The sequence below is a fragment of the Chrysemys picta genome, chromosome 4, assembly GCF_011386835.1.
Source record: "Chrysemys picta bellii isolate R12L10 chromosome 4, ASM1138683v2, whole genome shotgun sequence".
NCBI lineage: Eukaryota > Metazoa > Chordata > Testudines > Emydidae > Chrysemys > Chrysemys picta.
In genome coordinates, this window is record NC_088794.1 from 128,346,423 (window position 1) to 128,373,588 (window position 27,166).

At 40.6% G+C, this 27,166-nt stretch overlaps 1 protein-coding gene across 1 annotated transcript in view; it reads left to right on the forward strand.

Annotated features, from left to right (window-relative positions):
- Positions 1 to 26,444, forward strand: part of TUNAR (TCL1 upstream neural differentiation-associated RNA) — a 39,212-nt gene extending 12,768 nt beyond the window's left edge. Inside the window, exon 5 of the mRNA XM_065593553.1 lies at positions 25,627 to 26,444. Within this exon, the coding sequence (XP_065449625.1) occupies positions 25,627 to 25,812 (186 nt within the window). The 3' untranslated portion in view covers positions 25,813 to 26,444. The remainder of the gene's footprint in view (positions 1 to 25,626) is intronic.
- Positions 26,445 to 27,166: the final 722 nt, after the last annotated feature.

The window sequence follows — 27,166 nt, forward strand, 5'->3', positions numbered from 1 at the left end:
ATGCAAGATTGTAGGGATAGATTCTCCTCATTTTGTTCCCTGTGGGCAAAGAAATGTAAAGTGCACAATTGTGCATACACAGATGCTGGGATTAACATATGGAGTGTGTGGAAATGCTGTGCTTTTAAACATTTCAGAAGGTTAGAAATAAGTTGCTTGACTAGTGCTATAAAATTACTGTTGTAAAATTAATTCATAGAAAAGCTCTATGTGCAAATTGTTTCATAGGAAATTATTTTTGTCATGTGTTAATGAAATTGTTGACACTGATTGCAAATGGGTACATTACTTCTTACGAGGCTTTTATGAGGCTTAGTTCATCTACAATTGTAAAGTGCTTTGAGATCCTTAGGTGGATCCTTAGAGGACTGCATGTGGTGTTACTGATCAGCTATTTGACCTGCTAATAATGCTATAGTCAGGAAATCACCAAGCAAAGCAGAAATCACAATCCCTGGGAAGGGAAGTGCAGTTCAGTTCTTCATAAAACACAATTCCCTTGGATCTTCGTTCTGAAAATCAGGACAAGATTAAGAGGTGAAAATACTCATGGGCATGTTATTTCCCTGAAGGATGTTGTGTGAGTAGGGAACATGCTCTGTCCTTCTCCACACTGGTTGGCCACTGAGGTTTGGGAAAGACGGAGTGGCCACATCTGGAGAAGGGAACTGTAAAAAGGATGTCAGGCTGCTCTCGTTTAAATCAATGGCAAAAGAAAAAACAACAACCTTGATTTCAATGGGAGTAGGTGGATGTGGATGTGCTTGGCAGATTTCATGTGACTCAACAATATAACTGGAATGGAGGGTGATGGTTTCCTAGCAACAGCTCTAAAAGTCAGAAAGGCTCCAAAGATCCGGCCTAGGCCAAGTGATGCCAGGATAGTTATGAACAAGGCTGAAGACTTAAAAATCTGACAGATTTGCCAAGTCTCACCAGTACAGAGGAAGGCTCCCTTCTCATTTTGGATCAAATTTTAAGGCAGATCTTAACACACCTCACTCTTTTATGATGAAGAATTTTACAAGGTTTGTTTCAGAGAGACCCTGCTACTATCACTCATTTAAATTTTCACAACTGGAGGTAGCCCAGATCATCAGAGCACATTCCTGAAGTCTGACAGTACTCAAGAGAACTTACATTGATTACAGAAGCAAGGGTTGGGCTCCAAATATGCACATACAATGAAGTAGATTTTCCTATATTTTTCTATTTAAAATGTACTGAGAACAGGGGTCATAACTAAGAAATCATTTAAAATGGGAAAAATGCAACTGCTATGCTCTGTCTTGCAATCCTCACTCTGGCAAGAAGTTCTTATTTACACAAGTAGCCCCTCTAACTACTCATGTGAAGAAAGGTTGCAGTATTGGACTCTAAATATGGGTCTAATCTTACAAATTCTTACTCATGTCAGCAATTCAGTTGTAATCAATGGGACAACTTGTGAGTAAATCAGTAAAGGTTTTGTAATATCAGGCTCTTTGTTTGTCATGGCAACAGAATTATTAAGCTTTGGGCATAATTTGAGTTTCAGTTCTTAACAAAGTCATTCTTTTGCCCACATAAACAGATTTTTCAAAGATTTTCAGCTTTCTTTTTTCAATGAAGCACTGATTGTATTCAATAAAATTTCCTCTTATTATTGGTCTAGAATTATGAGCAAAAAAGTTTTCTTATTTGAATAATTAACTGCCTTATTTATTGTCGTGACACTATTGAAGATATTAGTGAGGATTATTATGGATTTCCACTGCAATCCATCAAGAAAAAGTGCACCTATTAAAAGGTGTACCTGAGATCTGTATAAGAACATGGCACTATTAAACATAAGTCGGTTCTATATGTTTTCCAGTAAGTTAAATGTATTCGTTTCTTATTTATATTTAATAATTAGTTGTTCACTAGACCCTTGCATATATTTTATCTGTAGGGTATGGAAATATAACAATAATTATAATTATAGTTGCATACAGAATAAGTATGTGCATTGACACACATATATTAAATAGAGCATATACTTTTTCACATTTTATTTTACATGCTTACAGGAATATGTATTGTTAGTATAATTATTATAAAACAATTATTACTTGGTTCTAACTGGCAAGGAGTGGGACATTTCCAGAATACAAAGAGTACAATAAAAAGTTGGTATTCAGTTATGCTGTAAAAATTTGGGGAGAAAATCAAATGTTAGACTATATGCGGAAATCAACCTTTAAAATGTATTATATACCAAATGTCAACACTTTAGCGGGACTATTTTTTTTTATTCCTAAAATAACGATAAGACATATAATTAACAAGACTAGGTTTGATCATATTGTATTTATAGTTGTAAGGACATACACTACTTTGACACAGAAGCTTTTATACATAATACTGAAATCTTCAGTCATTTTTTCTGAAGTTCTGCTATCAGTTGGTGTTTGTTACTGAGATTTAGAACACACTGTCTACAGTGCCATGTCTACAGTGCCATTTCATCCATTTACCTTAAGGCCGTTGCACTGGGGCTGTATTTAGCTCACCATCTCACTATGTATTCTAAAATTGATGAAATCTAGAATCTTAAACAATATGGGTCTGATTCTGCAAAGACAACTTCAATTAGTCCCTATGCATGTAATTGATTCCATGGACTTTCATGGGATTACTCAGTGGACCCTGCATTAATGGGGCTGTGATCCATATGTTGGAACTATTTTGTATACTTACTGCATCTGTTATATTCAAGAGGTATATACTTAATAATAGAACACATATCCGATTTCTATGTATGGAATGTCTTTCCCAGACCAGGTCACCCCCACAGTCCTCATTCAAGTCCCTCTAAAAAGCTATTTCTTCCACAAAGCCAACAAAAAATAATGAGGCTATGACTTACTTTTGTATGAACAGGAAAAAATATCCACGCAAAGTTATCCCAACCTCTGGATTAGAAAACTGTAATTTTCATCCCACCGTAAATTACAGTATTTGAACGTGTTTGTCCCAAATCAGGACAAAGAGTTCTTTGCAGGGAAGGATTGTCTTTAGCTTTTTATATTGTACACCACTGAGTACATCATCTGCATTAAAGAAATATTAATGATACTGAATAGCAGCCAATATCTATTTTAGGTCTGTGGGAGACATACATTATTGTTACCATTAATTATTTTTATTATAGTAGTGTCTAGAGTCTCCAATCACGTGTAGGACCCCCTTGTGCTAGGAGCGCTACAAACACACAGTAAGAAACAGTCCCTGCAGCAAAGAATTTACAGTCTTAAATAGACAAGACAAACAAAGGGTGAGAGAAAGGAAGTATCACCACAAGACCACCCCTCCTTTCATTAATTTTCCTCTCAATGATTTGCATTCAGACTTTTAGATTAATAATTTTAGTGGGTTTTTTTAGGTAGCAGATATGAAAGGGAATTGCTGATATATACTTGTAGTGTTGGAATAAATATGTCCCAGGTACTTTAGATCTCTCCTAAAGCATTCCTTTTAAATATAAATGCTAATTCTGTAATTGATTTACTATATATGGGAGTTAGGTCCTAGATTCAGTGGAGAATTTGCAAATAGAAAAATCCTATGTGGGCTTTATCAGTATGGGGGGGGAGGCTATGTGGGGGAGAGAGAGAGAGGAGAAACGTCCAGTTGTGAAATGAAAAGCCTGCCCATTTATTATCAGGAATTTGTACAGGATATTATTAATACAGTACTTGTGCACAAAATGGTGGCACGGAGAATATGACAAATAAGAGATGTTTTTAATAACCTCATTGAGACTCCTCTATCCAAAGTAATCTTTCAGATTTTTTTTTTCCTTTATCAAAAGGAAAAAAATAAATGGTGTGACTAAAAACAACTTGATGGCAAAAATACATCAGAGACTGAAGAAAAAACACTTTGTCATCTTAATACCATACAATAAAAATATTTTATCTGTGGTGGGAAAAGTTCTCTGTAAATATGTCAGAGTTTTGGAAATAATTCCACAGCCATATATCCCTGAAAGCATAAAGGCATGTGCCTACCTGAGTGAATGGGGATACAGCTCCATGTGTGACTTAGCTACAAAAGAAGGAGAATGTTATTCTTATCCACATTAACTAGACATGAATGAATTAGGGGGGGAAAGTTAATTAAAAGTAACTTTCTAGCTGGAAATCACACACACTGAATGTATGTGAGTATTTTGTTCCTGAGAAGTATTAAGTAGAGCTATGGAAACATGCACTGACAGGACAATCACACTCTTTTGCCATTCCTAATTAGTTTATTGTGGAAGAGAATATAAAAGAATGTCTGAATCCAGAATGCTCCTTTTAAAAGTCTGATTATTTAGCAGAGCAGAGATATTTGATCCAAAATATTATTCTCTGTGTTTAACGCATGGAGCTCAGGGCTGAAAATAAGGATATTGGTATTCTGTTCTCACCTTGAATAGTACCATGCCACGTCACCTTGGGCCAGTCACTTAATATTGCCTCAGTTTCCCCATCTGTAAAATGGAGATAATAAGACTTACTATAATTACCCTAAAAGGAGTTATGAAAGACCTATACAGTTAAATTTAGTAAAATATTCAGAAGTACTTGGATGTAAAGTTCTATAAAAGTGCTAAGTATTAACATTCAGCCCAGTTGATGGAAATAGGACCAAACTTGAGCAGTTGAGGTACAAGGTGGATGTTAAGTGACTGTGGGATAAGAAGAAGAAATCTGAAGAACAGCCAGACAATCAAGACAAATAATAAGATCTTATTTAAGAAGATCAGTAGTTAAGAGGCCTGTAGAAAAGTTAGTGGACTTTTAGATAATAAAAGGTTGTAGAGAAATTAAATGATGTATTAATCTTTACCACAGAGCAGGATGGAGAAATACCTGTCCCAGGATTACTCCTTAAAGACAAAGCACATAGATGAGTCTGATATGAGAGGGGGCCACACCAGCATGAACTTTGTAAAAGTAAATCATGCCTCTACCGGGCTACCCAGAGGATTCAGGGGGCCTGGGGCAAAGCGGGGGAGCGGACATACTCACCAGGCGGAGCTCTGAGTCTGCGGTGGTGGCGGGTCCTTCAGTTGCTCCGCGTCTTCGGCAGCACTGAAGGACCAGCTGCCAAAATGCCACTGAAGACCGAGAGCAACTGAAGGGCCCCCCGCCACTGAAATGCCGCCAAAGACACGGACCACCGCTGGGTACGTAAAAAGGTGCCTTTAGCCAGGAAAGGGATTCTCGGCCAGGGCTCGTGGGGCCCGGGCTGGGACAAAGTGCCCCACTTGCCCTGTGCCTCTATAACTTGATGCATGCCTAAGTCAGTAAAGAAAATGATGTATTGTGCATTCTTAAGACTCCTGACACTTTAAATCAGATTCAGTAGTACCTTATTTCATAAGTCATCCCATAAAAATCAGTGGGACTGTTTGTGGAGTAAAGTGCTATTAACCCAGAGTAAAAGTATCAGAAACTATCCCTGATGAAAAATTGTATCAGGACCAAGTTTGATGCTTGAAAACAAAACCACATTTAAGTTTGTGGAATGCAAATGTCAAGACAATGTATTTTTTTCATGTGTACCTAAATCAAAAAACAATTAATAGATTTTGTTCAAAATTTCAGAGTAGCTCTGTGCAGTAGGAGATTTTGAGAGCATTTGTTAAAAAATACTAGAAATAATGGCTTTTAATGGAATACCCAGCTTGAACTTTATTATACTGTTGCTTCCATAATGCTAAAAAGAAACACATCCTGTTCCCTATCCCCATATACTGAAGATCAAAACAGTAGCCAAAAGGTCATCCATTTCACTGCTGTCCTTTCTATTTTGTTTCCATGCACCGATGTTTCCAAGGCTAGGACACGCCATATTAAAGGGTGGGCATTGCATCAAAGTGCACTATGGCTTCATACAGATGGATGCATTCTTTAAACTCAGCAACATTTGACAGTGTACATTGTAACTGCTCCTTTGGAACCATTATAAAGTATTGTTACTTCAATTCTTAATATGAAATTTTTAACAGCTTCTTTGACATGTGTTATAACACATGCTTAGAGCACTACAGGATATCTTGTCATTGGAAACACCCCATAGGATGAATAGTGTTAGTGACTTAGTGCAGTTGAGCTTATGGAAGTAGACTTGGTCAGTCCCATCTGATCCTACTTATGAGGTACCAAAAATCCTGTATATGGCTATGCATTGTATTATTAGCTGGTTTCCTTTCCCAAAGGGAATTTTCCCCCCTGTGATTAATTCTGTAGTGCTTTTTAGCATACAGTGGACTAATTAAAGTCCTCATTGACTTCAGTGGTGTTGCACCTGTGCACAGAGAACAGCATTTAGGCCAGTATATTTCGTGGAAGATGATTGCTATTAATTTTAACAATGAAAATATAGAAGTGGAGCAGTGTAATGAGCAGAGATGTCTTGAACACCTGTATTTGACTGATTCAGTTGGAGTGAAATTCACTTGGGTACAGAGGAACCATGCAAAGCTCCTTTCACTTAAGCCTTATTGTGGAATTGTGTGTGTGTGTGTGTGGGGGGGGGGGGTTGCGTGTGTGGTAGGCAGACCATCCTGCATGTGAAGGCTTCCGTACCCTGTGTGCCATGGTGGTGGTTTCCACACTACTCTGAATTGGCACAGTTAGGATAGACTGGATCTGCACTTATGTAGTCCTGGTGGCCCAAATTCCCTGAATAGAGATCGTGGTGGTTCAGCAACTGCAATTCTAGCACAGTTTTCTTTCCCATGGCCTGGAGGTAGCAGGATGAATTCCATATCCCTCCTCTGCTTATAAGTTACCTTTATAGGAGCTGAGGTATTCAGCATTTCTGAAAGTCAGGCTACCAACCTGTATGTGAGTCAGTTTCCTCATCTATAAAATGGGGCTAATAAATCTTATTGACATGTCCCAAACTGAGGCTTAGTCAGTTAATGCTTGTAAAAAATGCTAAGTATCCTGATAAAGGGTCAGACCCTGCATCACTTGATGGCTCTTTCTCCAGTAGGGGACAAGATGTTGCGAGTTGTTTACTGACATAGCTCTGTTGGCTTCAGTGGAGTTATGCCAGCTTATACCAGCTGAGGATCTGGCTCTAACTCCTTAGTTTATCTATAGCAGATGCAGTGCAAATAAGCAACAATGCTATTTCTTTCACATAGTACATAATAAAAACTGGATGTAGATTTATGTTAGAGTTAGTCTGTGCTATAAGAGGAAGCCTGCTATTTTCTGCTAGAGAAGAATGTTGTCAAAACAGCTTGTCCCTACAAATGACTGTTTTTGCCTATACAAAAAGGTTTACCTCAGAAGTTAATCACTCTATACAACTTGATGCTCATTGCAATGCTTCCGGTTTAAAGTAACATAACAAGCCACGATGTTCCCAGTGTGAAGGAACTTTCTAAGTAGGTTTTAATCATAATGCCTTTGATTTTCAGTAGTTGGCATGTATTTCTAGCTGACTCGTGCTGTTGAGCTTCACATGGAGAACAAAGTAGGTTGAGGGAAGAAATTCAATCTCCCACCTTCTCTCTGTCTGTGGACAGGGAGCCTGTGGACTAGGAAACCAGCTATTCCCTCTTCAGGCTTTATATGCATGGATTTAAAACTGCTGGGTTGGACTTCAGTGGGAGTTTCACTGAGTGACTGGCCCAAGTATAACCGCTGACTCAGTGGTATATCTGTGATTAAAAACTCAGGGAGCTTCTAGCTTCTAGTCTTGTGCTCAGCACACTGAACCACAATTATTATTATTAATTACTTGTATAACACTAGCACCAACTGAGATTAGAGCCCCACCATGGTAGGCACTGTACAAACACACAGGAAGAAACCCCCACCCCCCTCCCTTACGGTCTATAAATAAATGCCACCTCCATAAAAAATACTAAATCTGACTAAGCAAATTAATAACTAGAATTTTAAAAAGACAGGCAACAAGACAAGCAACAGCAGGATTCACTGGCTGTGTTTATTAACATTTAATAAATATCATGTCCAGTCATTATCCTTAGCATGAATTACACATTGATTTTTTTTTTATTTTTTTTTTTGTGGTGAAAATGTTTGTCTCATTCTCTGTGATGCTTCTCTTAGCATGTGTTTCCTGCTTTTTTGTGACAATGTTCACTGTTGTCTCTGCAAGAATAGGTGTAGTAGTTCTTTAATCAGTAATCAGGAATGTAGGTGGAGGGAAGGAGCTGGGGAAAGGCTCTACGCAGAAACTGAATGCTGAATCAGAGAGGGACCGATTGTAACTTTCAGGATATTACTGTTTTCTTTATACTTATGAAGTTATTTGTTTAGTTTTAGAAGAAGGGGACTCTGTCATGTGACAATAGTAAGAGTACCAGAAAGTCTCCTCTGTGCTATCATACAAAGTGATTCAATGTTAGGGCCATTTCCACCGGACTAACAAGTTTAAGCTGAAAATTTTGGTGGCTATTTTTGAAATTTAAAAATAAGTCATTTCTTGTTTTTGGTGTAATCTCTGATCTCAGTGACTTCTGCTTGTAGGGCCTGATCCAATTCCCATTGGAGTCAATGGGAACTTTGCCTCTGGTTTCAACAACGGCTGGATCAGGCTTCTGGTAGGTTTCATATACAAGCGAACAGCACTAGACTGGTGGGGCTGCATACCAGTTGCTAAAAAGAATATCTGTAGAATGTAGAACAACATATTTCTTTGCCTGAAACTCCCTCCCTGTTCCTGAATTTTTCGGAGCTTTATGTGTTATACACTGAGGACCTTAGTAAAGATTCAGGTGTCAGACGTACTTCAGTATATCAAGGACTTGATTAGGCATTTCTTGTGTGTATATGTAAGAATTCCCATTGATGTTAGCGAGTAATCAAGGAATGCTAGGCCAGTCCATAAGTGTATATGTGTGATGTTCAATATGCTTCTCTTCCCCCTCCCCCCCACTCTCAAGGCCTGCTTGCAGTTACGCACCTCCGTTGGGCACCATTCCACAATGCGGGGGAGGGGAGTGGAATTGATAAAAAGGCATTTTGCATTCTCTGCCATAAAATGACTATATTTCTACATCTGTGTCAATTATAAACAACGGCAGATTGGGTCAGCCAACATATTTTGTAGGTTTCACTTGCATTATTTATTGTATTGTGAATGCTACAAAAAAGTTCAGTAAAACTGAAAAATAAAATAAAAGAAATTAAAATTAAAAAAAAAATGAAGCTGAAACAGCTGTAAATCTTCCTTAGCTGGAGGCTGATGCTGCCAGTGGGATTCTAGTTTGATGTTTTTGACAGCTAAAAGAAATAGAAAAGCAAAAAATTAACAATTACAAGTTAGGACAGAAAACAGAATGAAGGTAGCACAGAGATATAGTTGAAGGGGCTGAGGGGGGCATGGCTTTTGATAGATGACAATATGCCTTTTACAAAGAGGTGTTTGTAGAGCACTTATTCTTCAAATCTCAAATTTTCTTGGTACTAATTGCCACCTAGCAGGAGTGAGGAAGAAGGAGCATGTACCTGGCTATAGTGAAAATCATGTACTGGAATAAAATGTCTGACACTTGTGCACAGGATCTCCCCAACAGTGCATACTCTGTGGAGAGGAGTGTTTGTAAATGGGGGAATTCATTTAAACAGAAATAATCATGAATAATTAATATAATATCTGGCTTGTATATAGCACTTTTCATCAGTAGGTCTCAGTGCTTTCTCAGAACCATAATATTTTGCTCCATACTGATGTAGATCAAAGAGTCTCAATCTGTTTCACAAACATTAATGAGCCTCAACACCTCACAGAGAAGTCCACGATTGAGATGGCACTTGATGCCATCTCTGATGACTCCTAACCTTGTGCATTAGCCACAAGACCATCCATGTGCATACTAAAGGCAAACACACATGCTTTTCGGCAATATTTTCTTGAGCCCCAGGGATTGTAAGGCTAGTTAAGCCATTTCCAGAGAGGAGATGACTTCATCAGCAGGAGGGATGTCACTTAACTTCAATGGAAGAAATTTAAGAAGGATCGTGCAGTGGCCCTCACCAGCAGCACATCTCTGGAAATAAATTTCTGACACTTGTAGTCTAGGTTGTTTGAAGCAAATTTTGCCAGTGTGCTGTACTCAAAGGGATGGTTCTTGGATCATTCCTGTGTGGGTTTGAATTGTACTAAAGGCCCCTGAGAATTGAACATCCCAAAGCTTTTTCTTGAATTTTGTGGAGTATTTTTGATATGAGGGATGTGTAAGGGAATGTGTAAGTGCCTACAGGATCAGCCAAGGAAAGTTGCTTGTTGAAAGTTTGGAAGTGGAAGCAAGTCACTGTAGATTCAGGCAGAAGCCCACCATCCCCGGCTTCCCATAGCACAATGAGCCATGAGAGCAGACATTGCCCCCTCCCCCAAGCTGAGCAGCACTGTGGGCAAATGTCTCTGCCTAGTTTGGAGTTGCTCTTGGTAAAAAAGTAAGTAAGTAAAAGAAGAACTGAGCAAAGAAGTGAGTAAGGAATTAGGGGGATGGGAAGAAAAAGAAGCCTTGAGCTTTGGAAGATATGTTTTTTGGTGTCCTCATTAGCAGGCATCTCTTTCATAGAACTATAGTCAAGCATATCGGGGCACAACCTTGCCTTTCTGTAAATCAGAGCTGTTTTTCTACTAGCATGGCTGAAGATTGGGAGAAAGGAATGATCTGAATCCATCATGGGAGCCTGTGCCAGGGCTGCTTTTTGCACAGACCTCTCTAGCGTTATTGGAACTCCAGGAACCCCTCCACAGAATAGACTGTCCCCTTCCGGAAAGTGCTGCTAGCTACCTCCATAGCTCCCAGTATGATTTCACACATGCACATGAAATATAAGCAATGGTAATTACAGTGCAGGGGTATATTATGTCTCCCTAGACAGATTTCCAAATGACCAAATGAATAGAAATACTGGATCCATGGAAAGAAAACGTCCATTGTTAAAATCAATCGACAGGCTTGTATCAGGAAAAAGTGCTTTCTGACTCAACCCAATGTCATTCCTGCTGTGATTTTAAATTGGAGTTTGCCGAGTGAAGCACTCAGATTTTATTTAAAAAGTGAAGTCAGGAGTGTTAAGCCCCTCTGGCTTAGGTTTTTAAAATACAAGAAAGTGAATATAGTTGTTATACAAATAAAGTCTTTTAACCCTTAGCTCCTGCAGTCTGTGGTTCTGGCACAGAGAAGTTATGTCTCTTGATGTCAGGGGTTAAAAATATCTCACTGTAAATTCCCCGTGCAACTTGTCTTTAGGGTTGCCAGTTTTGGTTGTATGTATTCCTGGAGATTTCATCACATAACATAATCTTTAATTAAAGATTAATCTTAAATTCCTGGAGACTCCAGGCAAATCCTGGAGGGTTGGCAACCCTACATTGTCTTTAAAAAATTCTTTGTCCCTTCCTATCCTATGAAGAGATAATCACTGGCTGTGCTTCACCCCAGAATTGGCTGCATTTCACTTTGCACTGTTTGCATATCAGATATCAAAGGCTGTAGAACATTTTGGGACCAGTGGAGCTGAAAGTTGCAGTTCAAATATAAGATTGTTCATGTTTACAAGGACTTCTGAGCCCCACAGATGGATGTAGCAGGGAGCAGATTGTAGCATTGTGCTGCCTGATTGGGGCCAGTGGAGAGGTGGGGCAGCTTCTACATCAAAAGACTCTGAGGAGAGGATGGCTCTTACTAGAGATATCCTGCCCCTGAAGGACTGGCTGGTAATGGCCACGGTGTCCTATCTCCCACCACCACCAAAAAGCTGGGGAGGAGAGGAGGGTGTGAAAACTAACCTCCCTTAGGAAAACAAACAGAGAGGCCAGGGGCTGGGGCTAAGGATGAGTCGGTGAGGTTTGGGAGAGGCTGGGGACGGCTGATTCTGTGGAGATACAAGGCAAAGGGTAGCTGGCTAGTGCAGAGGGTAGCCTGCCATGTGTGAATGGCAGGGCCTGGGAAGATCTGGGGCTGGGTAGGGAGGGAGTACTGTGAGAAAACTGTGCTCCTGAAACTGGAACCAAAAAGAGGCCTTTAAAGGTTTTGCTTCTGCATCAGGAGGAAGGGGAGAGAGCTGGACTGGAGGTTTTGGTCCATTCTGATAAATGTGGTAATTTCTTTACATCTGTTATTGGCATTGATAATTAGTGAGGTGGTTAAAAAAAAAGGTGGAGTTGGGGGACTGGGTAATGGTATATGAAATCTGGGTTTCTGGTTAGGCACAGCTCAGGAGATGGAATAGTATTACCATTTAAGAGGTGTTTGGTGTTCTCTGTGAAATAAGCAAGTGGAGGAGTGCCCACATCACAAAAATATCCCCCTACTTGCAACCTTGTTGTCTCTGGCAAGGGTTGAATGAGTATGAAGACTGAACTACCCTCTCACTCATACAGAAATAATAATCTCTCCAGTGGATGTCTGAGAAATGTTAGCCGACAGTGTAGGGAAGATGGCATTGCATGTGCATGATCTGTGGATAAATAAAGAACTTCACTTTTCAGCAACTTTAAATTAAGAAAAAGGGTGGAAATGCGAGGGTGAAATCAGAATTTTTCAAAATGTCAACATTTTAAGGACATTGTGGATTTTACGCACGTTTGCAATGCAACAACATCTTGTGGTCCATCCACCATGACTAAAACACCCTGAGATGTGCATGCATTTTGTGAGGCGAGGCCAGATATTAAAACAAAGTACTTTTAAGTGAAAGAATCATTCAGAGGAGCATGGGCCTGATGGGGGCACCTCTCAGTGATACCTGAAGAAAGATGTTATTACCTATGGCTTGGAGACAACCCCCGTGCTCCTGACTAGCCAGAGGCCCATTGCTGAGTACCTATGTCTGTAAGGTGGAAAGACATTGTAACACCTGCTACATTTTTACTACTTTGTTTCTCCTATGTGCAGTGCATGAAAATGACACTTGCCGATGCTGGTTCCTAATCTACTGCTAAGCACCGGAGTGGTCCATATAGAGCCTGATCCAGAGCAAAGTCAGTGGAAGTCTTTCTGCTGATGTCATTGGACTTTGGATCAGGCCCATAAAGAGTGGGAGATGCCAAGGAGGCAATTAACAGTGAAATGGCTCAGAGGAACTAAAAATGCTTAGTTATTCATGATCAGTTAGCTCCACCTATGACTAGGCTATCTTCTACGGCTGGCATTTTTGCAGCAAACAGACTTTGCATCTGATACGACAGGTACTTTCAGTGGGGATCTGCTTGCACTGTGCCTTCAGTCATTAGCCCACAGTTTCTAATCCACTTCAATATGTTTTTGTGTACACACTTATTTGTGTACCAAAATAATATGCACTTCAGAGCAAAAAAACCCTGCACATTATACTTGCAGTTGTTCTCCTCCTTCAGTCTCAGGAGCCATAGATCAACTACGAGTGTTTAGTGACCTTCTGCCCGAGAGTGTACAGCCCCTGGGTGGGTCTAACTTGTGTGGTTGGCACTTATGTAGCAGATAATCCAAGATGACACTGACCTTGGCAGTCTTATGGGAGAAATATTTTCAGTAGGATGAACTGTGATTGTGTAATTTCTTCAGTGTGCTATATTAGACACACAACCATGGTTTTCCTCCACGTCGGTGTATGTTATGAGTTTTCCATCTATGCTACCATTGTTGTACAGATTTCACTGAGGCCAACAAAAAAATAAATCACGTTCTCCACCTATGTTCCTGCATTGCCATTGGACACTGGATTAAAGTACGTATGCAGCAGATTGACTTGTTAAAAACATGTGTGCCAGATCCTCAGCTGGTGTAAGTTGGTGAAGCTCCATTGTTTTAAATAAAGTTAGGTCCGTTTACAGCAACTGAAGGTCTGGTTCAGTGGATAGGACCTTGAACTGGAAGCTAGAAAAACTGCGCTGCATTCCCAGCTACTGACAAGCTGTGTGATCTTGGGTAAGTCACTTTCCTGCCCTAGGTCTCAGTTTCTGCATGCACATGTGGCGATAATGATAGTTACCCTGTTTTGCAAAATACTGTAAGATCTATGACTGAAAAAAGCTTTCTTACATTAATCAGTACAACTGTCTCTTTAGCTTACATTGTGCCATAGCTCCAAGCACCATAGTATCTATCATCACTGCAGTATTCTGCCTTCTCCCTTCTCAGGTTCTAGGACTCTCTGCATATTAAGGAGGCACCAGTTGTAGTTATATGGTTAAGTATGAGGTGAGCTTTGAGCTTAAAGCAGGGATTCAACCTCACTTTCATGCAGGAAAAATCAGCAAATCCTCATGAAAATAACAACACTTAATCTGAGAGGATGAATGATTTTTTTGAGAATTTGCAAGAAGTTTCATGCTCATTTGCAAACCCTTTTTTGTCCCAAATGATGTTAATAATGGACTAAAGCAGACATTTCAAACTTCTGTATAATTAAAACTCATAAAATCTTGTGAATAGGCAATATATGAAGATATTCTATGATTACAGGTAATTTCCCCCCATTCTTCTTCATAACTCAGTTTCTCCTTCAACAGAGATTGCAGAATAATGTTCTACAACAGAGAATTCCATGAGGAACTGCCCTCTTTTGAAATGGCTACCATTTCCTATGGTTCTCCATTGGACTGACTGAGGCCACAAGCTGCCTTTTGCCAAGATGGCCTTTGCACCCATTCACCTGCTGCTCACACTTTTTCTGTTCACCTCCTTAGAGCATAGGGATTTCCCATCTTCCTTGAGGGCAGATTTAATTTATTCCTATTACAAATAATGGGAGATGGCCAGTTTGATGGAGTGCATCTTGAATCAAGGCAGCTTGCAGCAGTCTCATTGATAACAATATGATATAGCAACTCTTTTGAGAGAAGGCAATTCTTCAGGAGTATCTTGGAAGGAGAAGATTTTATCCATCAGCCTCTGCTGACTGATGATTCCAAGGCCAGAAGGGACCATTTTGATCATATAGTCTGACCTCCTGTATTAACACAGGCCATAGAACTTCCCCAAAATAATTCCTAGAACAAATCTTTTAGAAAAAACATCCCATCTTGATTTAAAAATTGTCAGTGATGGAGAATCCACCATAACCCTTGGTAAATTGTTCCAATAATTAATTACTCTCACCATTAAAAATGTATGCCTTACTTTCATTCTGACTAACTCTAGCTTCAACTTGCAGCCATGAGATTGTATACATTTCTCTGCTAGACTGTAGAGCCGATTATTAAATTTTTGTTGCTCATATAGGTACTTATAGTCTGTAATCACATCAACCCTTAACCTTCGGCTGGACCTGCGGACGGGGCAGGTAAACAAACCGGCCCAGCCCGCCAGGGGTTTTCCCTACAGAAGCGGCGACCCCTGTTTTGTGAAACCCTGATCCACCACAACCCCCAAATCTTTTTCAGAGTCACTGTTCCCCAGGATTATGTCCCCTATCCTATAAGTATGGCCTACATTCTTTGTTCCAAGATGTTTACATTTACTTTTAGCTGTGTTACACTTTTAGTTTTGAAAAATAAGTGCTAAGAGTGTTGCAAATAATTAAAAAGCTATGCTTAGCAAATGTTCCTATCTACAGACTATTCACCACACCAATTTTCCATGATCCTGTGCTCTTCCTACACACAAGGGACTTCTGGTGGCTATTAACATCCAATAAACTCTAACCAAAGATGGGGGTAGAGAAGCATCTGTGCCTCTCTGAATTTTTATGTCACCCAAGTAATTTGACTATTTTACATTCTAATTGATAAGTCCCTTTTTCTTACCAATGATATTTTTAAAACAATCTATTATGTTATTCCAAGATCTGTGTAATAGATCAGGGGTCAAATTTGGGGCTCTTGGTTACACAGGTGTAAATCCAGAGTGATTTTGCTGTAAGCTATGGCGTTACTCCAGATTTATCCAAGTGTAACTGACAGCAGAATTTGGCTCAATGTCTATAACTGAAAATGTAACTTAACTTTCATTCTTCTCTCTAAATCCTTAAAAGAGTGCCTTTAGTGCAAGGTGGCAAGAAAATACTTTTAGTTTTATGGGTAAATTCTTGCTTTTATTCCCATTTTACATGAGCATTGTTTTAAATTACTGACACTACATTAGAGTATGTCAGGATGCATCAGATAAACTGATACAACCTACTATGTCCTTGAGGCAATATGATATATATGTTGCATTACATTAAACATCAAAATATGTTCTTTATATAGTACACTAGCCACTGCAGACAGAAAAATGTACAGGTCATTATGTATACTGTATAGTATTGGAAACCATCTGCAAATAATCTAGTAAATCTCTAGACAAACTGTATATTTGCAAAGGGACTAATAGTGGACCATAGACAAATATGAAAGGGCTTTGCTCTGCCAGCTCGATCTACAAAGGAGACTTAGACGCAGCATTGCAATGCATAACATTTAGGTGCCTGCCACCTAGAGGAATCCATAGCCCTGAATTAGGTGCCTAAGCTCCCTATACAATGTAGACTTCTCCCCTTTGTCCCAGTCTCCCCTGTTCCTGGCTACTTCTTCCAGACTGTTTGCCTACTTAGTACCCGTACGACCCAAGACCTTGTCAGCTATGTCTCCCTTCACTGCTATTCCCCCCTGGTTCCTAGTCCCAGTCTCTCAGTTCCTCATCCAGTCTCAGTGTTTCCCCATCCCCAACCAACTGGCTCCCACTCCCGCCCATTTTCTTAATCAGCTATTCTTTTCTATATGGGTAAGGACGTATACCTTATGCTCATGGCTGTAGTATCTGAGTGCCTTCCAGTAGTGCATTAAAATGACGTAACTATATGTCTGTCAGATATTGCTTGTTCACTGTCCCTCTCCCAGGTGGAGAAATGTGTGAAGTGGCATGTCTTGTTTTGGTGTCTTCCCAGCTCCCAGTCCTCCCTATCTCCTGGTCACAGTTTGTCTCCCATCCTCCAGTTCCAGTCTCGCAAGACTCTTTGTCCATCTCCCTGGTCCTGCTTTTGGCTCTTTTGCATACGAATCACATAGCTTCCTCCCCCACACTGCCTGGGTGCCAGCCCGGGGACTAACTGAAAGCACAGGAGAAACGCTATCATTTTCAATGCCTGGCCCATAGCAGCTGGGAGCAGCAATTAGAGGGAAAGTCTGGCTTCACCCCACAGCCATGGGATGGAGCATAGAATCATAGAAATATAGGAATGGATGGGGCCCTCGATAGGTCATTTAATTCAGTTCCCTGCACTGTGGCAGGACTAAGTTTTATCCCTGACAGGCGTTTGTCTAACCTGTTCTTAAAAACCTCCAATGATGCAGATTTCACAACCTCCCTAAGTATTTTGTTCCAGCATGCACGGTCACTCTGTGGTGATGCTGCGTGGGTAGTCTGGTAAGCACCAGGAGCTGTGAGGAGGTAAAGCATGCTCAGTTGCTTTCTCAGGATGCCACATGTACAGTGTTGTCAGCACTAGAAGCTGTGAGGGGCTTGAGCATGCTCAGTCAGGACAGAATCTTTGGAGATTTTAGCTGCTAAAATCAGTCTCCACTGAGCATGTGCAAACTGATTTTTTTCAACTTGGCCAAATGTGGGCAAATTTTGACAGGGACAGCAAAAGACAATCTCCTCAGCCAAATTTCAGGGGAGTTTGTCATTGCTCCAAAGCATGAGGGCATTAGATTTTTTCAAAGAAGAGGTCTCAAGACTTTTTTAACCTGGGCAAAACATATGTTCACCTAGCCTCGTTCTTAGAAATAGCTGGATTGTTTTGGCTGAATTTTTTTTTTTTTAAAAAATCAGCCTGAGACAGACACTTTGCATGAAAAAGTTTAGCCCGAATTGTTAAAATCTGGCAGAGTTTTAAGCAACTGAAAACAGGGTCTTATAATGGGAAGTGTTGGTCAACCTGAATAACATGAGGTGTTACCAGCCATGGCTATAGTTAGTTTTCAGAGCAAAGACACTGGTGGAACTGAAAGCTGAGTCTTCAGGCTATATAGATGATTGCTATATACCTAATATAGAAGTTGCATTATAAAGTGTTGTGTTATGTTGCTAGGTGTTTTGATGACAACTCTACCTATTTGTACAAAGCAGATTATAGTATGCTTGTTAAAGGAAGACTCACCTCGTAATTCCATTGCAAAGTGCTTCTTCATTTAAAAATAGTTTGTCACCCTAAGGGCCAAATTATTTCCTGGTGTAACTTGAAGTCAGGGAAGTTACACCAGTCAAGAATTGGATTCCAGATTTATATTTATTTCTTAGCTCTTTCTTTAGAAACAAAAATGTTCTTCTATGAATATTTTTTTAAAATGTCTTCTAAGGCGGGTTAGTATGAAATACAATTTATAGTGACATTAGGACAATTCTTCAAACTGCCTGTGACAAAGGTTACGTGACTCTTTGCTGGTAATTGAAGGGCTGTCTCTCATTGAGACACAGCTATTACATTTTTTTTTATAAGTCCTTGTGGTCTGTTATTTGTAAAAGATAACTCCAGAAAGACCCTAGAGAATGAGGATGATGAGCTGAGATCTGAGGACCTGGAAGCAGTTGCTTTAGCATATCCTCCTTTCCTATTCAAATTCCTACAAGTATTTTGGTTAACACTATATCACATTGGAGTATAAAAATACAAATTTTGAAGGTTTTTTATTTTTGTCTTTTTCCAAATGGTTTTGAACAGGAATGGATACCAATGAGGAATAGTATTCAAAGATAAATAAATTGTGGTTCCTGTTTATTGATTTATAAGATCACATCCACATATTACAAGGAGGGTACACATCTATATCTTCCAGCATCCAATTGTAGTTGCTGCAGAAATTCTTTATTTTTATTTCTCAGGAAGGATGAGTTTGTGATTAAGACACTGGACTATGAATCTCAGAAGATGTCAATTCCATTCCATTCTAGCACTGCATAAAAGATCCGGAGCTGCCCAAAGGAGGCTAATATATCGGCACAGAAACATTGTGAGGTGTCCCACAATTTCACTGGCATTTGGACTGAGCCATGAAATTCAAATCCAAACATTCCCAAATGCATGGGATTTTGGTTCAAGCCCATCATAAACTGACACTGTGTTTCCCCTCTTTTCTTTCTCTTTGTCTTAATGATGCCTCACGTTTATATGACGCTCTTCATCCCAAAGCATCCATAGGATCTTTACAAACAAAGGCAGGATTCTCTGCATCCACCACTGAAATGCTTCTGGGGAGGAACATGACTGTTGTTTAAGAGCGTACAGTGCACAACTCAGCAGTTTAGGCCAGGAAGTGAAGAGTACCCTGTCCATGGGAATGGTATAGGGATTCTAGTCAGGTAGAATGTGGGAACTTTGCCATAGCAACTTGTACAAAAAGTGCCAGTGGATCTTTAGCAAAGCACAGGAGCTAAGGATGTTGTTTGACATCTCATTCCAAAAATAGCACCTCCAGCAGCACAGTATCTCCTAATGCTACTGGGAATGACTGGCTGGTGGTGAGCAAGGCTCTCAACTTTCCCGCCCAACTTCATCCTTAAAGGAGCAATGTGATTAGAAGAACTTTGAATTAGAACAATCGCTTCCGACTTTTCAAACTCCTGATGTTCAAGTGGGTTATATTCTCTAGAATCCTCTCTTCCCCGGCTTTGTAATTTGAGCACTGCTAGAGCTTCCCTCCTTTGTGAGATAAGGAAGGTGTCACACTTCAACAGCTTATGCACTCTTTGCATGATTTCAGTGTCCTCTTCAGTTTGCTAATCAAAACCAGTTCTGCTGTGTATTTCTCATCCCTGGAGGGTGAAACTGTCTTCAGAAAATTAAAGCGCTCGTATCTGTTAATGTGTCACCACAACTAAAAGCCTGGGGACTGTAAACAAGTTTAAATATCAGAACAATTTTGCTGGTGATTGTCTGTGATTATGCATTAAGCATGCAGAATTTATAGCATCTGATCTTCAAGCAAGATTGAACATAGTGGGCCAGATCCTCAGAGGGTGTTAACTGTGTTGCTCCACAGAAGTCAGCGGAGCTATGCTGATTTATACCACCTGAGGATCTGGCCCAAGGGGCTTTTCAAAATGTTGTTCAGATAATACATGATAGCATGGGAATGATCCAGCAGCATGCAAAGCATTTCCCACAAGTCATTGATCACGCTTAGCTCTGCCGGAGCCCATCGGAGTTTGGGCACTCAGAATAAGCCTTTAATGCAATTGAGGACCTTATAAATAATGACTTATAATCATGAGTCAGGTCACTTCCAAAACTTTTTCAAGAGCAAATCAAAGTGCCAGCATGAACAAAGTCCATCAAACATATTGGTACAGGCAGTTCTTTAGGGGTGTGTGCCAGATCTTAGATGTGGCAAACCTACTGCAATAAGTTGGGATATGTGTACTTGCTGCTGTTCTCATTCAGAATCATAATTACTCTGTGTCATAGAATCACTACTGTTAACAGAGCAGTTTTAGTTCAGTTGTTACTGGTCTGCGCTATCGAAGGAGGAGGATCTAAGTTTCCCCCCGCATTGCCACCATGTAGTTCCCAGTGGCCAGGAAGTCCTATAGATGTACTAGCAGCCATGTTACAATACTATTGGATTTGGAATCTGCTATGCTAAGCTATCCATTTTAGGTACTCTGGGGGTCCCCATTACTGTAGTATCTGAGCATTCACCATATTTATCTTCACAACGTCCTTGTGGGATAGGGAAGTGCTGCTATTCTAGTCTATAGATCGGGAACGGAGACACAGAGTCAAAGTGACCTGTTTAAGTACACACAGGACAGCTGTGGCAGGGCAGAGAACTGTGACCCGGGCTCCCGAGTGCCAGACTAAGGCCCTAACCACTGGCTCAGCCTTCCTCCGCTGCTCACAGTAAAGAGAATATTACACTTTCCCAAAGATTACATTAAATGATAATGGATCCCACAAAATGAAGCAGGGAGCAGATTAATTCTGAGTGAGGTAATACTGGGATGACCAGGCCATTATGTAATAATCAAGTTGTTATTGTACATGCAATGAAATACTATGTCAACAGATCAGTTCTTGGATAGGGAAACAGTATTGTTATTTGAATAAAGGTTTTTTCTTTGGTTGCCGCCTGTCAGCTCAGCAGCAATGATAGAGCCGGATGAAGACTTTTCTGTCTTGTACCAGCTTCACAGATTTGTTAATCTTTAAATCTTTTTGACCTCTTTAATTCTTCACCATGTCTAGCCAATACATCCTCATTTCTAGTTCCTTGCACTCTGGTATGTATTGCCATGGTGGTATCCTTTCCGGGTCCATTCTTGACACACATTCAAACCACCACAGTCGTCTTTTTTGGATCTTCTGTAACAGCATTATTTCTTGCCTTAGCCATTTTCTTATCACTTTAGTTTTTCTTTTTGTCATCTTGAAACTCAGCATTCCCCTCAGCCTGTTCATTTCTGCAGTCAATATCTATCATTCTTTGGCATTCCTCATATTCCAACTTGCTGACCCATACAGTAGTATCAGCATGAGAGTTGTATCATATATGCTGATATTTGTTTTTATCTAAATTTCTTTAGTCTTCCAGCTTCTACAGAGTTTTTCCTAATGCACTAGCGGCTAATGCGTAACTGCACAAAGGAGGCTAATCTTCACAATTGCCACTCTTCAATACCAGTCCTTCAAGGTACACACATTTTTCCACTTGTTCTAATTCTTTGCCCCTGAGTTTGACCTTTACCTCTTCCTCTTGTCTTCCAATTGCCATCATTTCTGTTTTCTCCATGCTGATCTTCAGTCTGAATTTTCTGCTTTCCTGGTCTACCTTGTCAGTTATTCTCTAAATCCTCTTTGGTCAATGCTATGAGGTCAATGAGAGTGAACACTTATCAGCGTTAAAAAAAGGTTTGAAGGGAATGAAGTGGTGTAAGGCTCTCAAAGATACAATACAACATGGTACAAATGAGATCACAGCACCAAAGGAACTAGAGAAGCTGCCGATAGTTGGATAGAAGAAAGAAGAGCACAGCAAGCCAGGGGGAGAGACTTGTATGGAAGGAGGCAAATTGTACTAAAACTGTGGGCAGATAGTTTTGCAGTAGCAAAATATACCCTCTGCCTACTAGAGGGGTGAAGACGAAGGGCCTGATCCTGCCACATATTGAATGACCTTAGCTGCCATTGACAACATGGGAGATGAGAATGCTCAGTCTCTCGCTCGGTCAGTCCCTACATTTGTAAAAGTAGTTTTGATTCTGCTCTCATTGACATCAATGTCCAAACTTCCATTGACTGCAATAGTGCTAGATTGGGCCAAATCAGGTACTAATAAGGTCATATTTAGGACCCAATCCTGTTAGGTGCTCAGACTCTGTTTTTGTCAAGAGCAGTGAGAGCTGGCAATGCTCGGCACTCCCCACACTAAGCCCATTGAGTACTGTGGGTAGTTCAGACTCCCTGGGTTTGAGCCTGCAGAGTGCATGAGGGTTGTGCAGTGCTGAGCCACAGGACGCTTTGTTACTCATGATTCAGTCAAACAAAGGAAGATGAGGGCAGCAGATAATGCAGGTGTTTTGCTATTGGCTGTTAGAGATACGGTTGCACTGAAACTTCCATTGCTCTCGCTTTCTTCTAAGTGCAGCTCATAAGCGCTCTCCAGTGAGCAACAGCTCCTAGCTGGCAGCAAGAGTAACTGACAGACCTATGGACTGGATTACATTTAAATACCTATGCCCTGACCACATCCTTTCTCTGCGCACACATTTCCTCCCAGTGCCCAGCTTCTGTTGCTGAATGTGGGATATTTATTTCTCCACGTTGTGCTGAACTTCTCCACTCAGGTGAAGCCGGATCAAAGTGCTGAATACCACTGGGACAACCTCATTGACATTGAAGGGATTTGAAGGCGCTCAACACCTCGTAGCACGTGATTAGCTTATTGCAGGAATCAGGTCCGTATTGAGCAAACATGGAGTGCTGAGTAGCGGCACTAGGTCTCAGTCATTTTGCCAGCAGTGCTTAGCAGCCTGCAGGATCAAGACCACTACCCTCTATGATTATTTTTGTTTCACAGTTAGTGCATTTAGTGCTGCTAAAAATGAGGGGTGGACAGCACTGGCTAGCCCTAGACAGAATGGGCTTGAACCTGCAAGGTACTGAGTGCACTCAATGGAATGGAGAGTGCTCCGCACCATGGGAGAGGTGCTCAGTATCTCACAGAATTGAACCCACTATAGGTAGCTACTCTACAAGTCTTTTGCCCACAACTTGACATCCCCCAATATTGGTTTGCAACTTCCCTTTGTTCCAGGCCTGGGATTTTATTTGATTTGGTTTGGAGCTTTTTTCTTGAGCAGAGACTCAAATCCTGAAATGGATTTTATGACTGGGACCAATTTCATCACTTTATTATAGGGAAAGCATCATGGCTACCAAAGCGTTTGAGAAGATGGGCAACCCAACGGATTCATGGTTTGGAGGTGTGATGATATATTTATGTGATGGGCTGGTGTGTAGGTTTGTGATGTGGTGTCAGACTGATATGTGTTTGGGATGATACAACAATGGGAGGATACAAATTCGTTCTAAGGTTAACTTATCTTAAAAGCTTTTTGTAAAGATTCTACTGAGACCTTTCAGGGTCAAGTCCTGGTTAAGGCAGCACAGACTGGGTAGCAGCAGTTACATACATAAGGTGCTAAGTGGAATCTCTGCTGTCCTAGGGCAGGTTACCAGAAGCAGCGGTGGGTCACAGCACTGTAGAACAATGTCTATCACTGCTCTGTCCAGGTGCAAAGTGCTGCTGTCTTGTGCTTGCCGCAGATGCCCACCAGATTTTGACCCAGTTGTTCTCACCTTCCAGCAAACCATGTGGGGATGCTAAGCCCCATTGTGTTATCATGTGTATCTGCTAATGCTAGCTTGTGTGCAGAGCCAGGTAATTGTGTGTGGAACTGGCGTCGCTTACCCCCTTTCACACCAGCTCAGGCCCTGCCAGCATTGAACCTGAAATATTGTTATAGGTATTCATTAGGAATGCACTCTGTAGTCACAGTATGGAAAATACACAGAAATCACAAATAGTAGAGACTCATCCTCCCTAGCCCCCTCTCTCCCTCTCTCTCGGCAGCCCAGCTTCCTTAGTTTCTTAAAGGCCCCCTATCTACTATATCTTTTCTATCTTTTTCTCCCACCTGGGCTCAGATCTTCCTGTCATTCAAGGATGCACTCAGCTTGCAAGCCATGACCCTTACACTCTCCCTGCTGTGCTGCATGGAGGAGAGAGCTGTGTAAACAGGTTAACTGGGTGTTCGTTCTTCACCCCTCCTCTGTATACACTCCAGCATTCCCTCCGTGTTATCTCAATGTGATTCACCAGCCTCACTGAGATCTGGTCAGTAAGGATACGGCTACATGGCAATCAAATACCTACGTGTGACCTGTGTCAGCTGACTCAGGCTCGGCCTACAAAGCTGTTTAATTGCAGTGTAGATGTTTGGGCTCAGGCTGGAGCACCTGAGGGTCGCAGAGCCCTACACTCCAATTAAATAGCCCCATAGCTTGACCCCCATGAGCCCAAGTCAGCTGACATGGGCCAGCCACAGTTGTTTAATAGCAGTGTGGACGTGTACCCTAAGCGGGTGGTTGTGGGGAGGAGACAGGGAACAGCTGATCCAAACTGCATGTTCTCCCTTCTGTTCTGTGTCAAGGCCACCTACAAAATATGCCAGTTGGGCATTTTCACCACATTTTGTGACCTCCCCCCCCGAGGAATTGCAGTGTGCAGCCTCAGAGATCAGGTAACATGTAACCCGAACCCAGATCTTGGCAGAGCAGGTCATTTTGTGTTGGGAAACAAAATGGCCCTTTCCAGGTTTGTGGGACGTCGGGGCTTACAGAACAGACCCAGAGCCGTCAGCTGGAAAGCTGGAACTGGCACAAACTGAAGAGTCCCCTCTGTAGGAGCCTCACAGGATCTGAGGCTGCTCCTTAGAAAATAGCTTAATCCTTCACATTGGAGGGTCTGATACTTCTCAACTGACTGTGCTGCAGTAACTTTTTATCGTGTATTAAGAATAAGGAAAAAAGTGAAGATGGGGCGTTATTTTGTCTCTGCTTTTGTTCTGAATTATTTATTGCAAAGTCACTGTTGTCTTCCTTCTAGTCAGGAAACAAAATGTTTTTGTCGTATTATTTTCCTATTAAAAGAAATAAGGTCTGCTCAGTTTTACTTCTCTTATCCATTTGCTGCATAGTCCTATAGTATAAACCAACTTTCCCCACCACTTTATGGGCCATACTTTGCTGTTCTGATGCAGACAAAGCTCCCACTGACTTCAGTGGGAGTTTGTCTGAGTCAGGAGACACACTTTATATGAAAGGTACATTTATAAACAGTTTATAAGGTTAATAGACATTATAATCATGTTACAGACATGAGTAGTATGTGTTATGAATGGTCATAAGCACATCAGTCGAAACTGTTATAAGCTGTTATAACTAACCTTCTGAGTGCTGGACTATAGAATTTGATTAACCATTTATTTAAATATCTGCTAATCATTTGTGAACCCTTCATAAACTATTTTAAAATGTACCATTATTATAAAATATGATGGGGATAAGGACTGCAAGATTGGCTCCAGTATCAGAAACAAGTCATTATAACTAATAATTCACTTAATGCTCATTTTTCTAATTCTAGGTTAGCCTGAGGAGAAGGATAAAGAAACTGGCTACCAAGATGGTAATCACTAGTGGAAATGAAGAAGATAAAGGCAATCAAGAAAAGGAGAGCAAAGAAGAAACCATCCTGGCAATGCTTGGGATTATTGGAACAATTCTGAACCTCATTGTGATCATTTTTGTGTACATTTACACAACATTGTGAGCCAGAAGGCACACGACAAGAACCGACGAAACGGCTGCTAAAGGTGACAACAAACATTGTAGGGTATTGACATGTTGCTTAATCAGCATTGATTCTGTACTATATTACCACATCATAAAAACACTGCCTGCAGGCAGCAAAAGCTGAAGCACAATTAATTTAACAAGACTTTTTCATGCGGTAACAAGCTCCTTTCCCTTTTTATTTGGGTTTGGTTTGGGGGGAAATGACTGCAATTATGTAAGTAGCAGCTTTGAAGAACTCAATCTGGGATACAAACACAATAGAGACTGTACACTATTTAGAATTACTAATGTATACCATATACTCTGAAAGATAGCTAGATAGCACCGATTTTGTGTCCATTAGGTCAAATAATTTTTTTTCTCCTTGACTTTTCAATTTTATTTACATTGAAACTGGCAGGCTTTTTATTTAGAATGAACATATGGTGCAATCATGGAAAAACAATTCCGTTGAGCAAGATCTGCCTAAAAACAATGAAATGTTGGGGGAAATAAGTGACATGATTATTTTTTCTTTCTCATTTGCTTGACATTTGTGTCTGTTCAAACCAATGTTTATAAATATATATTTTTAATAAATGTGCTATATTTTTAGCATGAACCAAATATTTGGAGACAATCTGTGCAGCCTGTTTTGTCTGATGAAGTGCCCTTTGTTGACTATGGATGGGATGCTCTTCAGCAGTTATATACCAATCTTGTTCGCAGCCATTTCATTGTAGTCTGGAACAAACTTACATCATGCTTGACTTGAAGTTGGAATGTCAGCTGAAAAGCATTGCTTTTTAATACAGGAGATAGAAAAACATTATAAGGTGACCTTTATAGACTGGTTGCAGGGACATGGCTCTATTTATAGAACAACAGCAAATGAAAAGAATATTAAGGCATCTCACATGACATTCGAAAACTCATCAGATATATGGCTCTTTAAACCCCCATCCCATTCGATAAGTACCTATCGAAGATTTCTGATAGTAGGGGGCTCTTTAATTGAGCGGACAGGCATAACAAAATCTAGTGGCTGGAGCTGAAGCTAGACAAATTCAGACTAGAAAGAAGGTGTACATCTTTATATCTTTCTTTAAAACATGCTTTAACTTAACAAGAAGTTGTGGACTTGATGCTGGAATCACTGGGTGGAAGTCTATGGCCTCTGTTTTGCAGGAGATCTGACTAGATGACCATAACATTCTCTTCTGACTATAATATCTATGAATCTCTGAGTCATTAAAAATTACATCCCAGTTCTGTCCTCAGATGGCCAGGGACCACAGCCATTGACTTCAGCGTACATGTCTGTCTGAGGAGGTAATTGGCCCCTTAAT